This window comes from Aulostomus chinensis, chromosome 4, assembly GCF_037954235.1.
Source record: "Aulostomus chinensis isolate RoL2024-O1b breed Wild chromosome 4, RoL_Achi_v1.0, whole genome shotgun sequence".
NCBI lineage: Eukaryota > Metazoa > Chordata > Actinopteri > Syngnathiformes > Aulostomidae > Aulostomus > Aulostomus chinensis.
Window position 1 is genome coordinate 2,030,957 of NC_141323.1, and position 22,444 is coordinate 2,053,400.

The window sequence follows — 22,444 nt, forward strand, 5'->3', positions numbered from 1 at the left end:
AGAGAAGGCATTTATCTGGATGTTTACCGCCACGTGTAGAAAGCAAGCACACTGAACTCCTCCATTAGACTGAAGCACTTTACTATGCGGCAGACTTGTCGGTTTTTCTGGCTCAGGGCAACAACAGGAAGTGTTAAACGAATAAGCAGCTGCAGTTTGGTCATATCTAAGAACAGCAAAGAATACAGCTCATAAAGTTTCTTTCAAAAATCTGACCACACATCGTTTGCAATGCATCTTTAAGCTTTAGAAATAAGAGACTTCCAAAATAGTTCGACAAAAATGCCAGCAAAAGAATCTGAGCTCTTTTCTAGCACTGCTTTCAATTTTTCCTGCTTCGTATTCAACACACTCGATTCTAATCTAAACCTGGTAACATCATCACCTGGTAACAGGTGCAGAGATTATTAGTTGAGAATTTGAGCCTGGATGACCTGACGAACCTGAGTGATTTGGTGTATTGATGAGTAAATTTGTTAAACCTACCAGCCGTGGTGTCAGCTAAATAAAAGTAACACGTATAAACAAATAATGTAAACTGAAAGGCTGTCAACAAATATTCTTAATATAAAAATCTACAAAACTGGACTGAATGCAGGACAGACAGGCGTCACACAATGTCACCTGCTAATCTTTTGATTGAATGCAATCAAAAGGAGGGTCCACAACTAAATTTACCCAACGCAGACAAAGATCTGCATGCCAAGCCACAAAGGCCCATTAGAAAGTACTGTGGCTTTTAAACAGAAGACCAATTTAAAGTTGTTGGATGCAAGTTATGCAAGTACACCAGCATTAAAATGAGGCTCGTCATTTGATCTTGACCAACAGGCAATGTCTTCTCAGTTCTCACCACAAACACAATGCAAGGAATGAATGGGGGGGTTTCAGTGGTCCTTCAATCCTTCAAGTTTCAAGTGTATGCATTTGCTTGGAGTTTTTTGTACTGTACATGGAAGTCAATTTTGTGTTTTAAAACAATGCATATAGTTATGGTAAAGAGTAAACTTTCCATCACGTTAATCATTGGTAGTACTGATATGATTCATGAACACAGATATTAAAATAGGTTCAAACAACAACAATATTCTTTCAGAAGGAATATTAAAATGTGATTTATCTCAATTAAAGCAAATCGGCATCAACTTGTTTCTCACGCTCCTGCTTGGCAGCAACTCTATTGGTCACTGTGGCCTGCACATCGAATATTCGTGTGACTGTACACACATGCTACACAGGCTATACAAATTAGAACAGCTGGTGGGCGTAAAATCCACACTGTCAGTGGATAGGTTGCCTGTCATATTCACAGACACATGTGCGTGCATTTATTGAAATTCAATCACAGCCTAATTGTTGTTTAATAATCATACACACTGACATCATGACTGCAATTGTAATTAATCATGAAGGACCATGCAGAAACAAACTTCATGAGAGTTTAATACGCTCTTGTCGAAAGTTGACTTGTTTCCTCTTACTAAACAGTCAATGCATGATAGCATTTTGGATTATACAGAGACTGGAAGCTGTCCCATCTGCCCCATGTAAAATAAAATTCACATTTATATCATGGGTTGCAGAAAACTCAGATAAGAAACTATGCTGTGTAATATTTCATAAGTGATTAAATCAATCATTTACGTACCAAAAATTAAAGATATATTTAGAACAGGAGTGCTGGATTTTTTTGTGGGGAATATCTCATCATGGAAACTAGTGCAGCAGACCTAAAAGGCTCCTAAAAAGGTTAAGATCAAATTGTGTAAATACGTCCCCTGTTGACCAATCAATTCTCTTGGAAAAAGATGTTGCCAATTCAGGAAGATTGAATGGACCTCAGACTCACACCTGAAGACATTGACTGTTATTTAAAACTGCTGTTTTAATTTGCTTACAAGCAGTTTTTCTGTGGAATAATTATCATAAAATAAAGATCATCAACGACACAAATACTAAAATTTGTACAAATTTAAAAAAAGGGATTTATTCCACTTAATAATAATAATAATAATAATAATAATAATAATACCCACTGAGAGAGACACTGCTGAAGTTGTATTCTTTGATAGGGAGTCTGTCACTTCAGGTCACTCTGGCCAATTAACAGAAGTGTGTGATATTGTGAATTTTCAAAAAATAAAATTATAAAATAAAAAAGAAAATATAAAACATCAATATGTTTTCGAACAGTGTACACTAGTGCTGCAGGATACTGGATGAAATGAGAAAATTCACATGTGCTTCCCCACTTTTCAAAAACTTCTCCGGGGCTAGAAATTTAAATTCCCTGACTTTTCCAGGTTTTCCTGTGACTGTATGCACCCCACATTTAACTGCATAATGGAGTTACTTGAGTCGCGCCACATCCCATCGGGGCAATTCATAGAAATGTGTGCATGTTGGAACACATATTCTTAAGACACTTGCCCTAAACTTGCAAAAAGAAAAATATTCTCCTTCGTGAACAACAATCAGGATCCAGGCTTTCTGAGATTAGAGGCAAAAACCCTATACTAAAGCATAGAAATCTGCCAGACAAACAACGCATGCACACACTTACACTCACGCAGCAAAATATCTCAGCAGTGATACTGTGGTGAACCCTGCCTGTGTGGCCGTGAGTCACCAAGCCAGCAAGCGCTTGTTTCTGAATGAGGCCCCGCTTGTTCATCATGGCCAAGGTAATCCCCCGTCCGCTGGCTGCCGGGTGACACGCTGGACTATAAATACACTGAGCTCTCGCTTGTAGAGAGACAGAGAGAGAGAGTGAAGAGAGTGTGGGAGAGATAGGCCCCGCTCCTGAATGCAGCGTCATCAACCGCTGTCTGAGCACGATCAGAAAAAGGCTACAGATGGGTGGGGGCATAGGGAGGGGGTTGACTGCAGCTGCTTGTGCCTGCACTTCCCCAATTTAATATATGCATAACGATAGGAACCCCAGTCCCCTCCCCACCTGAATAGCATGCACCAGCCAAAAGAAACCACTAGGTGGTTCACAAACCATTATTTTACTTCAACCATTAAGGGAAAAGTGTGCATCATCCCTGTTAGATACCCAGTATGCTTCAATCTATATATATTTTGCCTTCAAAATGTTACAATCACAAAGAACAGGGAACAAACGAGGCATGAGGAGGGATAAAAAGGCATGCTGCTGCATAAGCCCTGGACATATTGTGTTATTTACAGTCATCTGGATAGCATAGCAAACACTCCTGGCTCGGATTCCTGGCTACCCAAATGCCTTCTCTGTGTGTCAGTGTGTGAGAGTCGATTGCCCCCTGCTGGACATGGATGCAGACATGCAAACACACCCACTGCCAATTTCTGGGAGAAATGTTTGCTGGGAGTTAATAGGGCCGGCTGCTCAACAGAGGCTCAGGTTGGTTTGCTTAGTCAATAATCACAGGAAGGTTTCTAAATGCCAGTGCCAAATGAGACAACACTGTATGTATGTCACATTAAAGCTGTGCAGGCAGAAACCTGACTTTAATCTCAGACCCTAGACCCTTGAAACCTCAGGGTTCAAACTCAGCACACACAGACTTCTAGCATTTATGGTCTTATTCTGTCATCCTGACTTATACATCATTTTGGTGTCTGTAATTATCCAATTCCCATGTGTCATCGCTTGGTCACTGAGTGACTATATGACTGATGAGGGACAGGCCTTAAATCGGGATCTCCTGGCCTCAACCTCTGGCATGTCATGTTACTTGTAGATCGGCTCAGGCTGAAGAATAATAGTTTCTGAAAGGCTGGTACTGAATAGGCAGAGAGCTGAACTAACCTTACTTATATCTAGGAGTAAAGAGGAAGATGTGACAATGGCCCAACAACTTGCTATATGCCTGCTCCTTTTAACTTTTACATTCTTTTTTTATCTTTTTCTTTAAAAACCCCAGGGTAACCTCATTTTATTGGTGTTTTATGAGAGTAGTTGCTAAATGACGACATAGTGTCCAACTGAAGTCGAAGGCATGCATGAAAGTCAGAGGTGGGACTTACAAATCCCGGGCAAGTCACCAAAGCATTCAATTTGATGACTGATTGGACTTATTTCTTTTTTCATTTTGGCAAGGAAAGTGAAGATTGCCAAATATGTTGGCATGTAACCAGCAAAACAATGTTATTAAAATCTAGCTAAATGACATGATGGACAACACTGGATAAGACTTGTTTGACTCAAAGTTTTGGATTGGTTTCTGACCAATACTTAGAAGTGATTGTCAGGCTTGGGTCAGAACTGATCAAGTCAGCTTTCAGCGAAAATATTGTGAAAAATAAGTACAATCCCACCCTCTCCCCTGGCCTGTACAGTGGGGGGGTTTACCATTTATGTGACAGCAATCAAGCCAAACACAAGTGAGAGAGCGGTAAAATAAAACAAAAAATCAAAAAGTCTAGCTAAATGTTGAAGGACATCACACATTTGCCATCACAGAGGTTAAAACCTAATGAAACCAAAGAAAGAAAATGAATGGTATGAAAGCATTTTGAGATGGACTAGCTATAGATAGTATCATTGCTGAAGTTGAACTGTATTCAACACAGAATTGCCTCATGCACAATGACAAGGATCTATTGGGTGGTGGAGAACCACCGTCACATTTACACAAAGCTAAGTGTTGGGGAATCATCGCAAACTTTCAACTAGCAACAGCAGCATGGCTGGTAGGATCATCTGTGGGAGAATTCTCTTCTTCCACAACAATGCCCAGTAAACCACAATTCCACATTGTGTTAAATAGTACAAGTTCAATTACAGAAGTTACAGCTAAGTGTAAGAGTTCATCATTATAAAGACGTGAATGTTGTCGACGGACAACATTCACACACATTTCATAATATTTGTAGCAGCTGATGACATTGCGTAAACTGTATTACAGCAATCTGCCTATAACCCATGTATAACAATGTTGCTTAAGTCATTTACAGGATGCACCACCACACCTTCTGATTTCTGGTCAGTCTTGGCCACTCATCTGTCAGGACTAAGTTCAGGTTCAAATGGAAAAAAATGCATCCTCAGCACCAAGGCTCTATTCTTAATGTGCTGTCATAGGGAACAGCAGCATTGATTAAACCCCCCCCCCCCACCGCGAGTTTCTCAACACATATAGATAGGTCATCTCTCAAGCAAAAATATTAAGAATATACTCACATTCTCATAAACATGAGTCCTTATACGAATGCTGAAGTAAATGCAGAGAGTTACAAAGCACTGTGAAATGAGGTGATTCTAGTTCTACTGTAAAACTACAGCCTATAGAACACCTATCAAAATCTACCACACAAAAAATGAGCCTTACAACATTGCCAAAAGAACCATCAAAAGAATAGAGGGTAAACAATTCTAGCCAGATTCTAGCTCCACTGTCAAGTACAAGGAGGAGACTGAAGGAACAAGATTAGGCTATCAGTGGTGGCCAACACTGCTGGAGGGCAGGCCAAAACATAAACAGACGATGACACGGTCTTAAAGACCTTTAGATGTTATCGGCAATAGAAAGTTTACTCGACACCTTCTTTTTTGTTTTGTCATTGGTCCACACAACACAAGCAGCACCTCAGATGAGGCAAGGGACTAAAAACAGCCAACACCAGCCACATCAAAGGCCACTTCATGCAGATGTTTCAGATGACATTCACAGTGACTAGAGTGGGAGCAACGAGGATCATAGTAACCAGAATAATCTCATAAACAGGTGTGAAAATTAGCATGCCCCAAGCAGAAAAAGTAGTGAAATACGTCTGCGGAGTGTAAGGCTTGTTCAATGTTTCTGTTTGGCTTGCTTTGCAAGTATGAAGAGTGATGTCACAACAATGTCAAAGTAATGTGAAAATTATACTTTTTTTTATTTCTGGAACACATTTCTGGTCATCATCTACTTCAGCAAGTTGCATCTCTTTAAATTTTTTTTTTTTTTTTAAATAAAGTAGGTCATGCTCAAATTCACAACAGAACTCAATCTAAATGTTGGTTGCAATGAGTAAAAAGTGAGGTCACACAAGTCCAACGTGATTGCAAATTGCCAATCACGGTTAACTACACTAAAGCGTTCACAGAGAATTGTAGTAAAATCTCTATTGTTCTAATACTGACTTACATACCTAAGCCTGTGAATTTAGTAGCATCTGTTCACATGAAAAAAGAACTATTGGCTGCACGGTGACATGAAAGGGTGAACTAGCCATTGTGCTGCTACATCGTACATTGAGCGCGCTCCAAAAAAAGACAGCCTTGGTGGTTGAGTCAGCAGAAAGGGTTTCTTTTTTTCCAATCACTGTACACAAAGACTTCCCTAGTCATTCTTAGTTCAAGTTACTGATCATTATAGGGCAGTTATGATAAAGACCCTGAAACAAGTCATAATTATTAAATGGTCGTTTTTCGTAGTGTAGTTCATTAAAAGCCTCTCTTTTCTTTTACACATAATGACTGAATTTAGGTGTAATTTATCATAAAAGTAGTGGAGAAGTACACTTGCTTTTGCCCACCATAACCCATTGACATCGTACTTCCTGGTTGGCCTGGAAATAAATAAATAAATAAATAAATATATATATATATATTGGCCCTGTGGCTGCTGTGGTAGCTGTAAACCTGAGAAATTATTTACAAAAAATAGTGGTGGAAGTAATAGGATATGTTGTTTGTATTCTTCTGTCACCTTTTAGAAACCATGTGAGACACAAATCTCTAGCACTGTTATTTTAGGGAGGAGCAGAAAAGATGGGACCTTGTGACGTAACACTGCGGTACATTACAAAGAATTAAACTATTGTAGTCTTATTTCATCGAAGAGCTGTGCTCAACATATTGATGCATGTCCTCTCTGACAAATATGACTGATTCATCTGTGATTAGGATTGTAGAATCCCATATACAGGAAATACAAGTGTGTAGAACAATATCCATAAGCAGAGGATCTTTCATATGATTGATCCTTTCTGCTCAACCTGCATTGATGCAGTCCAACTAGAACAAGGCTCTGACTGGTGGGAGTCTGTGACTGATGATGTGTCACCTGTGGAGTGTGAATTTTATTTTCTACCACAATACGTAAACAATGTGGATGGTGTGACTGAGCAACACAGCTGTTCAATGATTGTATTTTTGTATGTCAGTCATGGTAAACTCTCTTTTAAAGAATGACTATAAACCATTTATGAGCCACGATAGAAACAGGTTTGGGTTCATTCATGCACTCCAACATAATATAGCCGTTGGCATTTAAATTTAGAAATTGAACATTGTAGCAATTTTGAAATTGTTAGCGAGTCCATTCTTACTGTAGTTTATTGCCCAGGCTCATTACCCTACATCTCAGATATCAATTAAATAAATACAATAAGTTAGTGGTGTAAAGTAATGTTTCTCAAGTATTGTAACATGTCAAGGTATCTGTACTTGATTAGGATTATATTTTAGGAGCTGTTGTAATCTTACTCCACATAGCTAAAAGAATATATATTACTTTTTACAAACTGTATTTTTCCTAGCCCATCAGTTACGAGATATTTTCAAGTAACACTTTGCACAGAAAATATGATAAAACCTGAAGAGGATGATGCATTTTCAGATTTGAAGCCTGTCAACTTCAAGGACACAATTGAAGTGGTCACAACGGTAACGCATTTGACTTTAACACGACCTTTAGAGGTCTAAGGGTTGAGAACAGAAAGCATTGAAATATGAAAACATCACGTAGAATGTGCAGTTTTACTTTTGATACTCATGTAAACTCAACATCAACTACCCCTCCGTTCTGTTTAATCCGTGTTAAGTATACATTTACCTTAGTGAAGAAACTGTGTACTTCTTCCACTACTGCAGTCAGGTGAATTTTTCATCTCTCCTCTTATTTCCCTACCATTTTTGTCTCAATTCATAAACAAAAATTCAGCTTCCAACTTCAAAATAACATTAGACAACTTCACTGGTTTTATAATAAAATAAATTTAATTAAAGTGTCATTCCCTTTGGGGTGGTTACGTTTTCAACTTGCGTGTGTTGCATTGATGTGTTATTCACTCAGTTAATAAACATGCAGCAGGACCCCAATCAATTTTTCCCTGCCCCTGACAGACAGGTGGGGGCACACAGGTGGTGCAACAGTCTGTTGCGTTGCCTACATCACAAGGGGCTGCTGATTTGGTTCCCCCTGTTCCCTACAGACAAAAATGTCTGAATCTGTAGGTGGGAAGTCATATGAGTATGTGTCCCAGTCACTCCAGTTGGGGTGACACACTACATCCCTCTAATAGAAGTCCTCACTACATGTGAAAGTGGAAGCATGTGGTAGTCTGCGGTGCTACACAAAGCAGCAGAGGAGGCAGAGCAACAACCAGGCCAGGTTGGTACAATTAATTGTCAATATGCAATTGGTGGGAAACAGACAACAATTGGTGAATAATTTATTAGTAGAAACACATGTAGAACCATCGCAGATGCTTCGATACAGAACAAAAGGGCACACTGAAAGTAGCGCCAAACAATTCTTTTGATATAGAAAATATGGGTTCTCAATGCTTTTCCAAGTGCCCAAGCCAAATGAGCACAGCAAAACTGTTCTCAGTCTCTACCGGGCTGTTTCATTTATGGTGCGTCTACTGTCTGACTTCTGTCAGAGTTGCAGAGGGCCTCAGTACCTTAATACACACTCTGAACAGCCATCAGAGAGGCTGCAACTGAAATAGTGGACCTGGTGAAAAGTTCACTTTTCCTTCACTTTGATGAAAACCTGATGCTACTTACCATGACAGCAATAGGATAACCTACTTTATTAGAGATGCACCGATTGACAAGCCAGGGACCAGAATCGGCTGGTTTTCAGTGGCTTGAACTGACCGGTGACTGGCTACAGTGAACTGCTTTTACAGAAATAGTGGCAAAACTATTTTTGAAGGGCATCGCATTTACCTGCACGGAGCATAATCAAGCCAGAGAGGAAATATTCACAAAAAATCATGTCAAATTTGAAGAAAAAAAATGCATGTGATAAAAACAAATCAATGAACAATGACCAAATTAGCAAAATTTGTAGAGGACTGATGTGATCAGCATCACAGCCAGGAGGCAGCATAGCCGAGCCCGATAAAAATTCAGGGTCAGACTTGTAATTTGTAAAACATGCAAGGCCAAAATATTAGGTGGAGGAAACCCACGAGGAAAACCTCCCAAACAATAAACCTAATCAGACACTTAAACTCCATCACCCCATTGAACCTGTTCAGTTTGAGAAAGCTAACAATGGAAAGTGGCTAAGGCTAGCAGCCAGAGATCAGAGCAATGCACTAGCCTGCAACCTCTCCTATCCTCATTGGTTGCTGCATTCAATAGTTTTGGTTCGATAAGTAAAAGATTGGTGAGACAACCAGATATACAGCAACTTATTTTTAATAGAATTTTATTTGTAACTCTTCCCAGTTGAAGAGTACTTCATTTTACTTATTTATTTTTGAGAGTTGGCGGCACGGTGGTGCGGTGGTTTGCACTGTCACCTCACAGCAAGAAGGTTCCGGGTTTGAGCCCTGGCTGGTGGAGTTTGCATGTTCTCCCCGTGACTGTGTGGGTTCCTCCCACAGTTCAAAGACATTAAAGAGGGGACTAGGCTAACTGAATACTCTAAATTGACCATAGGTGTGACTGTGAGTGTGAATGGTTATCCGTCTATGTGTTGGCCCTGTGATGAACTGGCCATCCATCCCAAAGTGTACCCCGCCTCACCCCGAAGGCGGCTGGGATAGGTTCTAGCCACCCCCCGTATGTAACCCACTTTAGCTTCATTTGCCACAAATCTTACAATAACCCCATATGGTAAATTGACTCGTATCTATATGGCACCTTTCTGTCTTGGCTGTATTCAAAACCGCTTTACAATGTTGCCTCATTTAAACACCCTGATGGCGCGTGTTTCATGAAGGGTGCCAACCTACTCATATGCTCACTCAATAATGAGTTCAGTGTCTTGCTCAAGGACAATTTGATACAGAAGGTGAGGACTGAACCAGCATATCCCGGTCAGTCACACTACTTCCAAGCAGTGCCGCCCACCAAATCTTTCATCCCATAGCAAAGTGACAGGAGGATAGATACAGCCTGATGTCTGTCATTTATTGAAATCAATCAGTATTTTGATTCCTAGAATACTGTTCAAAACACCAAACACCATCCAGGCAAAATTAATTTCAACAAATGCCATTTGACATCCTTTTGACATTGAAGCAAAATTCTACCACATTGGAGAAGCCTTCTAAACCAATTATTTTTAAAAGTGTCAATTTACACATTTTAAGCCAGTGTGGAAGCCCGCCAAACTAAAAGCATAGCTGAGTTAAAGCTACGAGCAAACAAAAACATTAAAAAAGTGGTTCCTAGATGTCAGTGCGTCCTGGGCCTGATTTCCTCCCAATGGAGATGCAGTGGAGACGTCAAACAAAGGTTGAATCAGGGTTAAGCATCACCTGACTTGGCTTCTAATACAATGTGCTGCAGTTTGGAATACGAGTCAAAGACTGTAGCACTGTCACAGGCTTCATTTCATAACATGATTTGTTCATTCCCAAATTACAGTGTGTGCCTAAATGGCATTTTACTGAAAATCAGGACTCTGTATTCCCACAAGGGTTGATGGCTTAGTGCAAACCACTTCCTAATTCATGTTAAACTAATAATGGGAGAGTCAGGAAGATGAGAAACAAATCACTGTAGCTCATCTAAATCTTTCTAACCACAAGAAAACTGGATTCGGCCTCCACTAACTGGAAACTATCTGCGAACAACCTCATCCCTTACTTGTAGGTGGTGTGCAAGAGAAATGAAAACATCACAGATGCTTGATCTAGCAACAGAGTGGACAGAGTTGCCTCAAAATCAGCAAGCATCAAGGGGGCAGGATTGACTAGTTGCATCATCAAAGTAGTGCCATGAAGCTACAGCAAAGCTAGTGTCACAACTTGGGCTGTAGCATTCATTTGCAGATAACTGTAGTTTAACCTGTAAACTAACTTCTATGACTGACGTCACTTCGTGCCAATTATTCTCTACAAAGCGCATGTCTACATTGCCTCACTCGCTATCTCACACACATTACTCTATATCTTTTTAGTCAATCCAATGGGGAAAGGGATAATGACTTTCAAATAATATTCAAATAGTTCCCAGGGAATGTTGAGTACTCTTCTTTACGTGAAATGCAGATCCTGAATATTTTTATACTTCAAAAGGTTGCTAAGTAAACACTTTCCTTTTGTAACTTTCAAACATTTTTTTAATGGGTGGTAGCCTTGCCCATTGAATTTCATCCATGTCCATTTAAACCAAATCTAACTACTTTGCAGCAGTTTCAATCATCAATAGAAGTGTTGAATAGTGTAGAATAGAAGTCTAAATTTAATTGATACCATCTGCTAGACTGGCTTTTTGTTATCATTATCAATTCCTTGGTTGGGCAAAAAACAGTGCATAATAAACTTAACTGTTATTGCTTTATTGAAGAAAAATGCATACATAAAAAAAACACCATCAACAGCAAGAAATGAAATGTCAAACTTGAAATAAAATTGTGATATTGATGTGTTTACAACCTGTCTCATCTGGTGAATGTGGGAGTTACTGTTAGCAAACTGTTCAGGTCTTTTAACTTCTCTCAGTTTATTTTAAGATATTCTTTTGTCCAGCCCTCTCAATAAATAATTATTTTTCCACCAGCTGAGTGACTGAATTATGGGCAATAATATTGAGGAAAGAGGTGAACTTAAACCAGTGCTTGACTGTTGTGGAGGGATGTGACCTCTTCCCCGCTAACTTAATGACAGCCCTGTAACACTCCTTCACCTATCAGATGGCCTCCTCCTCCTGGAAATTTGGACACAATTCTCAAGCTCCTCCCCTTTCTAATCAGTAGCTCTTCCTTACACCTGGTTAATTTTCATTCCAATATAAATATTTTTCTTAAATCTTGACAACGAAGCAAAAATAGTGCTGCATTTTGACGGTGACCATGCCCTTTGTGTGTCAGTGTGATTTGATGCCAACACAGTTTGATACAGACAGCGAGTCCTTCCTCCCCCAAAGCTGAAACGAAATCAGCACCATTGATGTCAAAGTGGTGATTCAACAAGTTGAAAATGAGGTGGAAACATTTTTCTGGCAAGCATCGCTCTCTTATTACAGAGTGACATTCAGATATCAATAGACAGCAACAAGAGCTGGCGCTGAAGCTCACCGCTGCTTATTACTCTGCTCTGAGTGGGAAGTGCTCAGTAGAGCCCAGCAGCACCATGATATTCCTGTTAACTCAAACAGGTGGCCAGAGGAAACTTGCTCAGACAAACAGAATAAACTGTAACGCTAAAGTCACAGGGTTGATCCCGCAACCACAGTGTGGACCTGCCAACGCCTTCATCAAAACATCAATTCTAGCAGCATCAGCAGTTAAGACGCTGACAAATTTGTTCAAATTTTATTTGTAAAATGTAACATACAATTTGTGTTTGATAATAGTGTCAGAGAAATCACTGCAAAAATGAATAATATTTCTACTATGAGCATTTTATGACCCAAATATAACGGCAATACATAGCAATGCTATGCTATTGTTAAGTCGTTTGTTAAAGTAACAAAATATCTGAAAGAAATAAAACCTAAATAACGCCATACGTGAGCCTTTGCATTTGTGCTTATCGGGATGTTTCGTAGTTACAGAGAGCAAGAGAATCATGAAACCTGACAAAACTTTGAATCTTTATATAGGAGCATACCAATACGTCCAATATGTGGTGTATCCTCACTTCCTGAGTACATTAGGTGGTGTTAGAGAAAACAGTTAATATCTATTATGTTGCTTCCCGTGTGGGAAGCAGGTCTAAGAGTTTTCTTCTCAAATGACAAACTTAGCAAAATTCAATGGCTGACCATGACCACAGCGTGACAAAAAAAAAAAAAAACTTTGCAAATAAATATCAATGAGATCTGTGCTATGTGCTGACCAAACCTGAAGGCAACCTGTTGAAGCCCAAAAGCACAGTGCAGTACCAAGTACAACTTCTGGTAATAGCCTAAAATTACAAATAAAATTAAAACTGGTTAACTTCCTGTTGGGTTCAAATCATAGCAACACTGGACTTTATTTGGTAAGTTTTGTCATGCAACATATTTGCTACCAAATTTTGTTCATGTAGGTGAAAATGATGGCCAGCGAGAATAGTTTGAAGACCATCTAGTGGGCACTGAGGCAGTTTTTGCCCAATCACACAAAAGACCCAGAAAAACAACAAAAAGTGTCACCAGGCCCGATGCATGTATAAACTTTCATGAGTTTTCAAGCATGCTTAGGCCCTCAAGAAGGTGATTCTATGCGTATAAGAAAACGGTGAATATTTCTGACATTTTCATGAGGCTTAGGCTCTAACTTGTTACAAAAAAATGTAGATGACATTGTTGTGTAAACAAAAACTCATGTAAACATGATGGGTAATTGCATTGAAGTCAATAAATTTAGAGTTCATGTCTATTCACTGTACAATACTTCAATGTTGTAGGTATTCTCAGAAGTTTAGATATGGTTTTGCCACAGATGACAAAAATTTGTCAAAATTACTCAGTCTGTGGCTCAATTTAAATGCAGTGCAATATTCCATATGTATTCCAAAATGACAATATTCTCAATACTCAATTTGTTTAGGGTCATGGAAACAGCATATTCTAGTTCAATTGTGCAAGTTTCATCATTTTTACAAATAAGATGTGATTAATAAATAAATGAAAGAATCAGTAAATTACACCTGATATAGGTCAGGTTTAAGGAGCATGACATGAGCAGTTATGTACACAGTATATTTTGAAAAGTCTTGAGTCAAGGTTTAAGACCTTGCAGCACACGGCCTCTCGCATGTTTACAACCAAATCATAAAATGAACTGGCTTCATACTAACGTCGTGGATGACTAACAAGCAATAGAACTTATCCAAATTCATGAAATATATTTAAAAGTCTTAGTCAAACAATTCATTAAGTAAAGAAATAGAATTACACTCAAAAGTCTTTTCTTTCATGAAAGACACTTGAGGATATAAGATAACTGAAGACTCATCATGTGCCACACTGAATACCTTCAGTCTTTCTGATAGGTCTAGTCAGTCAGTATTAGCAAAGCTACACATAATGTGTATTATTATCATTTTCACTATTATTTTCAGCAAACTTGGCAAAAGAAAATGCCAATTTATGTGACTTTCCATCCACTACTGGAAAGTGACAGTTTGGATTTGGTTCATTGAAACATGCAATAGGTGATGCATTAATTGTCCTGTCTACCCCTGCAGAAGAAGAGAGTGCAAACAAACTGCGAACAAACACGGATTCAAATGAAGGAAACAAAACAACCAGTTGGATAAACAGCTTGTTGACAGATAATGGAAATAGAGTTAGATTTTCCTGGTGTTTGCATTTGCCTCCAGTTTTTGTTTTTTCGAATAGAACGGAAGCTTGAGTGACAATCAATATGTGTATCTGGAGAACGTCATCATTTATTCACTGAATCTTGAAACGCCATGCATAAAAACATAAGAAATATTTAGAGATTTATATCAATTTTCTGAGTTTCCATTTTTATGAACCTGCTCATTGAAAGAACTGAAAGTTAATGCACATAGTAATACATATCCACATCACATTTAATGTTGTATTGTTTTCCCCTCAGTACATTCTTAAGAAATTCCACAGTTTAAGAACATACAACCAGCAAGTTGTTACAGATTCATCATTATACTAGCCAACAGATTACCATCTGATGCTAGCAAATAGAGTGTCTTTGAGCAACACTAAAGCTGAAACAGCTCTACTGAGTACAGATCCTGTGTCACTGGCTATGACTTCTAACCTCCCTGGTTGAGGGAAAACTGAACGTTTCCCCTCAACATTTATTACATTACTTATTGGGGGGGAGGCATCATTCTGTCAGCCAGCACTCCTTGAGTGATCACATTCAGTCTGCAAAAAAGCAGCATGAGGAAGGCAAGGATATTCTCTCTATTATCATCCCTGGTTGAAGCAAGACAAGTCAAGCTGCCTGCTGCCTCTGACATCCAACACACTGAGCTTCTTTAGATAAACTTTACAAATGAGTTCCAGCGGCTGTCGCGATACGAGTGTGACATTCAGCATGTCAGTTCACTCAACTGTCAAGCTACATATGTTGCTCCCTGATGTACAGATCACCAAGCAACTTTGAACACAAATTGACCCCGTTGCTTATGTTAACACAGGTGAATAGTTATCAAATTTACCTTTAATTATTTGACTGATCTTTGCAAATAGCAAACATCATATATTTTGGCCGGTTCTTGTGATTTGCTAAGGGTGTATCAGATTACAGTTATTTAGGAAACATTTCCAGAGTTAGTTGGCCTGATTGTGTCCTCTGAAAATTATTTTAGAATCTCAAGAAATCAGATGACAGGCACTTCAGCCACGCTCAGAAGAAACAATGAGCCTAAGACAAAAGCTGAAACAGATTTTGGAATGGTAGTGTTTTACTGAGCCATACAAAATCAAATCACAGAAACCCAACACCACATCCATCACTACCATCACTTCTCCAGGACAAACAGAGCAAAACAACAATCTTGTCAGCTGTCTATGCTTTGAAGCAGACCACTGCACCAAATTACATGATCTTCTGATTAAGAAAAATTGCATTTCAAGCCCTCAAAACATAAAACAGGTTTAAGTGTCATCAAGGTTTGTGGTCATATTGGATCTCAAGAAGACCTTATTAACTACTGCACATCTTCATGTACTAGAGGCATCTTCCCCTGCAGCAAATTCTGATCGTTATCTGAACTTATGATGAACTAAAAGACTCATCAGCTCTACAGAGTTAGCTGCTACAGAAATAGATAAGTAGCCTTTGCTTACATTATCTGCCAGTGAACTGCCATGGCCTGTAACATATCTGAGTGGCGACAAGGGTTTCTCTGCTACAGAGGTGTAATCCCCTGCAGACAGGTGTTAGTGATGGGAACAATCGTTGTTTGAGGTGGGGAAGAAGAAGAGTACAGAGAGAACAGTAACACCAAAACCACAAATGCCAGCTGTTTGGGAGAGCTGCATTCTCACCAGACACCCTATCACTGGCAGCTGACTGTGTTGAGCCTTGGATGTTACAACCCATTTCTGCACAATCAAACCAAAAAAAGCCTGCTAGATGCAACATTTTATAAAGAAAACCAAAATGAATTTAGAAAACTACAAAAAAGGCTCATCACATCTGAAAACCATTTTACCAAAAATATTAAGCACATACTTATTTGCAGATTTCTTGTATAAAAGAATTTTGCAAAAGTTCATAATGTAATAATAATGTACGACTGGATTCCTAGCAGAGAGGAGCTAAGAGGCTAGCTTCTGTTTATTGCATATTACCGTTTGTAAACACTTCCAACATGCCACCTTTGAGGATGAGTGCTGCATGGCCATGCTACTTACCGAAGGTAGTACTGTTTTAAAGCAAATGCAGCGTTGGAACAACTCCTGGGAAAATTAAACTCTTCTCCAAGCTCAATCCATTGGTTTTTGTCAGAGACCTGAAAGAATGACATTTATAAATTAGAAAGTAAAGCACCGGCATCAGCAATAAAAAAGAGCGCTTCCATGAACAACCATCTGGTCTTGTCTTCCACAGGTCCCCCCCCTCCAAAATGAGGCAATATTCCTAATCAATAACTTCCTCAAACTGTTCAAATATCTGATTCTTTTTAAACCTTGATTCAAATGGACGCAAGAGCAATAAGAACGGCTTTAAATAAGCTACTGTGGTTAATATCCGAGCATATTTACAGTTGACACATCAGTGAGTACAACTCCCTTTAGAGTAGTATGTTGAAGCTAGTTAGCAATATAGCTAACGAGCTAACTTTTTTTCCTATTTCGGCGTTAAAAACTAACGAGGCCAAACTCCAAACAAACGGGCTCCGGGCAGACACAAACGCTTAAGCTAGCGGCGACCCCTTTGATTCAAGGCTAAGTTTTGATACCGTTTATTCACTACATGGGCCTATGAGGCCTACATTTTGCCATCAGCCATGAAGCCACAGAAAAATGGCCATGGCGAGAAAGAAAATTGAAGCTTTTCCTAGAGGAAACTAGCGGTAAACGCCCGGGCGAGCTGCTACGTCCTCGGCGGCGTTTCCCGAGGCCGGGCTCCGTGCCGATAATCGATGTTAAACGTGCCCGCTAATTTTGAGTCGCTCCAACTGCACTCTGACTCCGAGCGGTTGGACTCTCGATTCAAAGCACACAACAACACAAGCCACCACATTGCATAGAGATACATGGCAAACTAGCACAAGGCCAACACCGACCCACTAACATTTTCCTGGGGGTTACACTTGTCCCGGGGTACCCACACGGAGTTGCAGAGTGGTCCAATGAGGAGTCCACACACAGCAGAGTGTGGAGAAAATCCACTTTTAGTTCCCACTCACCTTAGCAAATCCACCTAAAGAGACGACTCTGATATAGAGAGCACCCAGATCCAGCTCTTTCCCACCCACGATAGGAATCTTCCTGAACGGCGATCTGAGAGGATAACACAAGAAATAAACGCACATGGGTTTAAATAACACTTTAGTGCAACTCGCAGTCACATCCAATGCCGATTTAAAGTTATATTTCTCGGCGATAAAGACGCCCCAATCTCACCCTCTGCTTTGGTGAAATTGCCGCAGCTCGTCCAGGAAAGCCTGTCCTTTCCTTCGCTGATCTGGTAGATTTTTCCCCGTCGAATTTGCCATTGTTTTTGCATGCAAAAACGGTTAAAGCCCACTTCAGTCGCTTCTTAAGACACCAAGGATCCCATACTCCGCCGGCGCTCAGTCATTCGCGAGGCTGAGTGTTTAAAAAGTTAAAGAAATAGCTGATAGCAAGAAGAGCGGCAGCTCGCTAATAAAGACTGATGCACACAGAAAGCAAGCCCGATTCAACCCTGGACTAAGTTCCAACGAACACTCAGAAATACGACCGATTTACCGGCAGATTAGAAACGCCATGACAGAAGGTGTAGAATTAATGCTTTTGGTCGCGGTTGTATTCGTTTGGAGTGGTTTGACAGTGTGTTACGGACGCAGCTCCGAGGCTATCGCACACACTGTAGAGCGGCAGAGGGATCCAGTTCTCAGACAAAAAGATGTGAAGGCCGCGGAGCCCGGCCTGCCATGCGCGCAGCGCCCTCTGCGGCCACAGGCGGCACTACGTCGTCCAGAGCAGAGCGGGTGCTGGAACAATAGAGACTGTTTTCTTTTTAAGGGACCGTCTGACAACTCGTCTCACTGTTTGGAAAACGGGTCAGGAGGTACTTGAAAATGTCCCATGGGGGGAGGGGATAACACTAATTAACATAGGTCCCCTATTATCGAAACCAGGCATGTAATAGAGGCCAACTTTGTATTAAAAGTACAATTTTCCGGTCAGTAATAAAGCTTTACTATAGTTGTAATAAGTAGTTTCAAAAACAAGTTATTCACAACGCTGATGTTAGCTAATTAATGGCACAGGAGCAAAATATTACAAGCATTTCAAAGTAATGCATGCTCATATAAGTACAGCCATAGCAGTTTGAAATATGTAGCTTTTAAGCTCCCATGTTGTTATACTGGTATAATCTGTTTTCAAGAAATCATAGCCTGTTGATGGGATTGCCCCCCAAATCCACTCTAACATATCTGTGCCACAGAATTTAGTAATCCCAAATTTAAATAAAAAACACACATTGACATGAGTAATTACTTATTACAATTTAATTATGCGTTACTGTGACATTATTGAATCATACACTATATAACAGCAGAATTTCATCCTAAAGTGCGGTGGTGGAGGTCTTAGCTGAAATCATGACAGACAGAAATGAGCGCATTATGTGTTTGATCATCACTTTATCCTTTTTTTTTATAAAGTTTTGTTCGCGCACATTAAATTGTTCATATATATATATATATATATATATATATATATATATATATATATATATATATTTGGTTTAAGGAGAAATTAGTAGCTCAATATTAGTTATCGTAGTAAACTGTTCCCATCCCCCGGTGACCACTTCAAAAAGAGTTTTATCTCATGGGATGTTTGAAAATTACTCCTGATCCCTTTTCCCTGTGACTGCCAGGCAGGATATCTTCTTGATGGGGTTACATTCAACCATTACACGTACCCCTTTGCTCAATGAAAAACCTGTCACAAAATGGCGGAGACGTACGTTAACAGACCCCATTTTGAGGAATTGACACTAGACAGCGGAAAAGTGTGTGTCGTTGCGTGAGGTTCTCAAAATACTGTTCGTTTTTGCAAACAAACTGCAGCACGACGGGGTTCACCTCACGCCTCCTGTTTGGACTCCGCACCCGTCAACCGAATTCTAGGCTAATGAGTCGGTGGTGCGCTAGCATGATAGCTTAGCAGAAGGTGCTAATACCACTAGAATACCACTAACCAGCTCTGTACCGTATTTGTTAATCCTTTTATCCGGAATTGAATGTTAAATAAGCGTTGCCCTACCGTGGCGTTTCCTACCTAATTCAGAATTATTAACGCCACATAAAACTGTCTTAAGAAGGATCTTATGGACGCTCGCTGCAGCGATGATTTGCAGTCGCATGTCAGATTCCAATCCCTTATTAAAACCTGCTAATATTGCTAACTAGGTCAAGTTACGTCTATTGCCACCAGTTTACAAGATACTTCCTAGATAAAATATTTGGAATAAAGCTGCTGTTGTCCTCTTGAATATGTTATATCAATCTCCGAGTAGGTGTAGCCGAAAGAGGAATGGCGTTAAATTATTTTAGTAGACGTAGCTAGCTCACGCGCTAGTTATCCTTCCAACGTGCACACTTGACTTGGTTTCGATTGAGTTTCATTTTATTATCGTTTAACGGTAATTGAAGGAGCAATATTATTGCATAATATTCTCCATCAATACTAATTAGTGACTTTCCGTTGCTGGCATATATGCTAAGGTTGAATCGGTTTCTTTAGCTATGGTTCTGTAACGTTAGGGATTCTATATTATATAATAGTCCGTAAAAACAAAGACATAACTTCACGTATTCGGAAAATGTATCGACGAAGCGTGAATGAATTGGACAATTATCTAAAACATAAAGCAGTGACAGTCATTAGTCCACCACTGCTGTAATATCCCCACCTCAACACTGCTTAATTTATTTGCATTTTATATCGAATAGATAAGGATTCACTCAAAACATTATTTGAATGCTTTGCTGTATAATAATTTGGATGCATTTGTTGTACGTCTGCAGTGATGGACTTGGTTGATTCGTTATACTTATATGAGAGTTAACACATAATGTACATGCCTTCCAGCGAGCAAAATGTATTATTTTTTTGCTTGTTATATACCTAATTTAAGGAGTTTCTCTAGGCATGCTGCAACCAGTGGATGTAAAGACAATGTCACTTTGTACTGTTAAAGGTATGCGAGGATGAAAATGGTGTATGTCAGATATGATATTGCAGTGGTCACAAATATAGATAAAGGGTGACGGTGCTTTTAGCTCATGTTTTAATCAAATTTTTAATAACAGTCTCTGAAATGAAAAATCTGATCAAAAGAAGGCCCTGTTATGTATTCAAATTGAATCTTAGTTATACATGTGTTCACGTTTTTCATTTAATCATTTCATAACTCAATCTTGCTTTTGAAATTCATTATGCATTCTTGTCATATAATAAAGGTGATTGCATATAAGGACAAGTAGAGACTTAAAATCTGCAAAGTAAATGCACTGTTTGACTGAATGTCAGTCTACTTTGTCAGCCAACCATGTAAATTGCATTTAAAACGTGATGAATGGTGTGCAGTGACTGTGAATGTGCACTTGAAAGCTGCACAGTAAGTTATGCCATCACACAGAGGTCCTCATCAGATGTGACAGCCTGGCCTCCCATGGCATATGGCGCAAATGGAGCCAGTAGGGCCAAGCTGCCTGCAAGCATCCAGACAAAAGATCCCAGTGGGGCTCTAACTGCGTGTAACGTTCTTACACCTCCCTGCTCCCTGTGGCTTCCTCCCCAGAGGTTTGTGGCTCTAAAGTCAGAGGGGTTGTGGAGTTATTAACTGGAATTTGGCGCCATCTTCTGGCTACCAGGCGCCATGGCAAAACGATGGGAAAGGCAGCTGATACAGGAACATTTAATTTAAATTTTAAAGATTTTTAAGTTGATATAGTGACAGTTTGACTATGATGGATTCTATAGGTGATCAGGGGAGAGTTCATTAAGTCATGGAAAAATCTTGAAAACTCTGGGAGAGAACAAAATCCAGGTTTGGATGAGTTTTTGGAAAATAAATAACCGAACAAAGATCTTAGATCAAAAACATTGTTGGTACATTTCTGTGCGTTAGAGTGAGTGAGTGAATGTGAGTGAGTATGCAAACTTGTCTTTTGTTCATGAAAAAGTAAATAGTCAATAGTAATTTACTTATATAGATATTTAGATCAAAGCACATAATTTTATATTCTAGTAAATTTTGAATAGGGTTTTTATGTTTATTTGTCATGTATAAAGAATGAATGGTTATGGAAATTTTTTTTAAAAATTGGTTAAAATATTTATGTATGGTATTGTATGTATGGTGAATATATATATATATATATATATATATATATATATATATATATATATATATATATATATATATATATATATGAACCCTGGATATAATGTCATAAATTTACTCTTTCACAATACCTTACCTCATATTTCATATCCATCAGCTCTTGTTTTGCTCTCCTCTTAAATGTAGAGGAGGTTGTTTAAGCAATTCTTAGCCTGAATATTCTTCAGAGGACAATTCTCAGTCCTCTGTGTCAGCAAAGCAAAGGATGTTTCTCAGAAAGCATATGGAGACATACTACGTATACATTCACCCTTACAGCAATATTGTGTTGACTTTACTACTATTAATAATGGAAACTACATTTTGCTTCCAAAAAAAAAAAACAAGCATGTTGACAGTAATGGGTCTCCTTTGATGTCAAGATATTGTGTTTTTATTCAAGCTGAAATTATATCCTTGTCCTCAAAAAAAAAAATCAATGTCTTTATTTACAACTGGTATCAGAAAATCTAGTTTCTGTTGATTTAATGACCTTCCTCTGCAGTAGCCCAGAAGTGCAACAGAACAGAAAGGACAGTGTTTGTGTTCATTGCTGTGATTTTTCCACATTTGGGATTTGAACCACTAAATCTTAAATCGCAAGCCCGCACAAGAGCTTTGCAGTCTGTGTATGTGTGTGAATCATGTTATTCACATGCCGTGCAAATCTTAATTTCATGCAAATTCATGGAGTAACTTAAATCACTACCATCAGACTTTGACTGGCCATTAATGACCCAGGGTCAAAC

The 22,444-nt window shown here is 39.2% G+C and overlaps 1 protein-coding gene across 1 annotated transcript in view; it reads right to left on the reverse strand.

The window, feature by feature from the left end:
- The window catches only part of arid2 (AT-rich interactive domain 2), a 44,438-nt gene extending 25,633 nt beyond the window's left edge, over positions 1-18,805 (reverse strand). Inside the window, exons 1-3 of the mRNA XM_086201009.1 lie at positions 17,714-18,805; positions 17,497-17,590; positions 16,499-16,596 (exon numbers count right to left, since the gene is read on the reverse strand). Coding sequence (XP_086057135.1) covers positions 16,499-16,596; positions 17,497-17,590; positions 17,714-17,805 — 284 coding nt within the window. The 5' untranslated portion in view covers positions 17,806-18,805. The remainder of the gene's footprint in view (positions 1-16,498; positions 16,597-17,496; positions 17,591-17,713) is intronic.
- Positions 18,806-22,444: the final 3,639 nt, after the last annotated feature.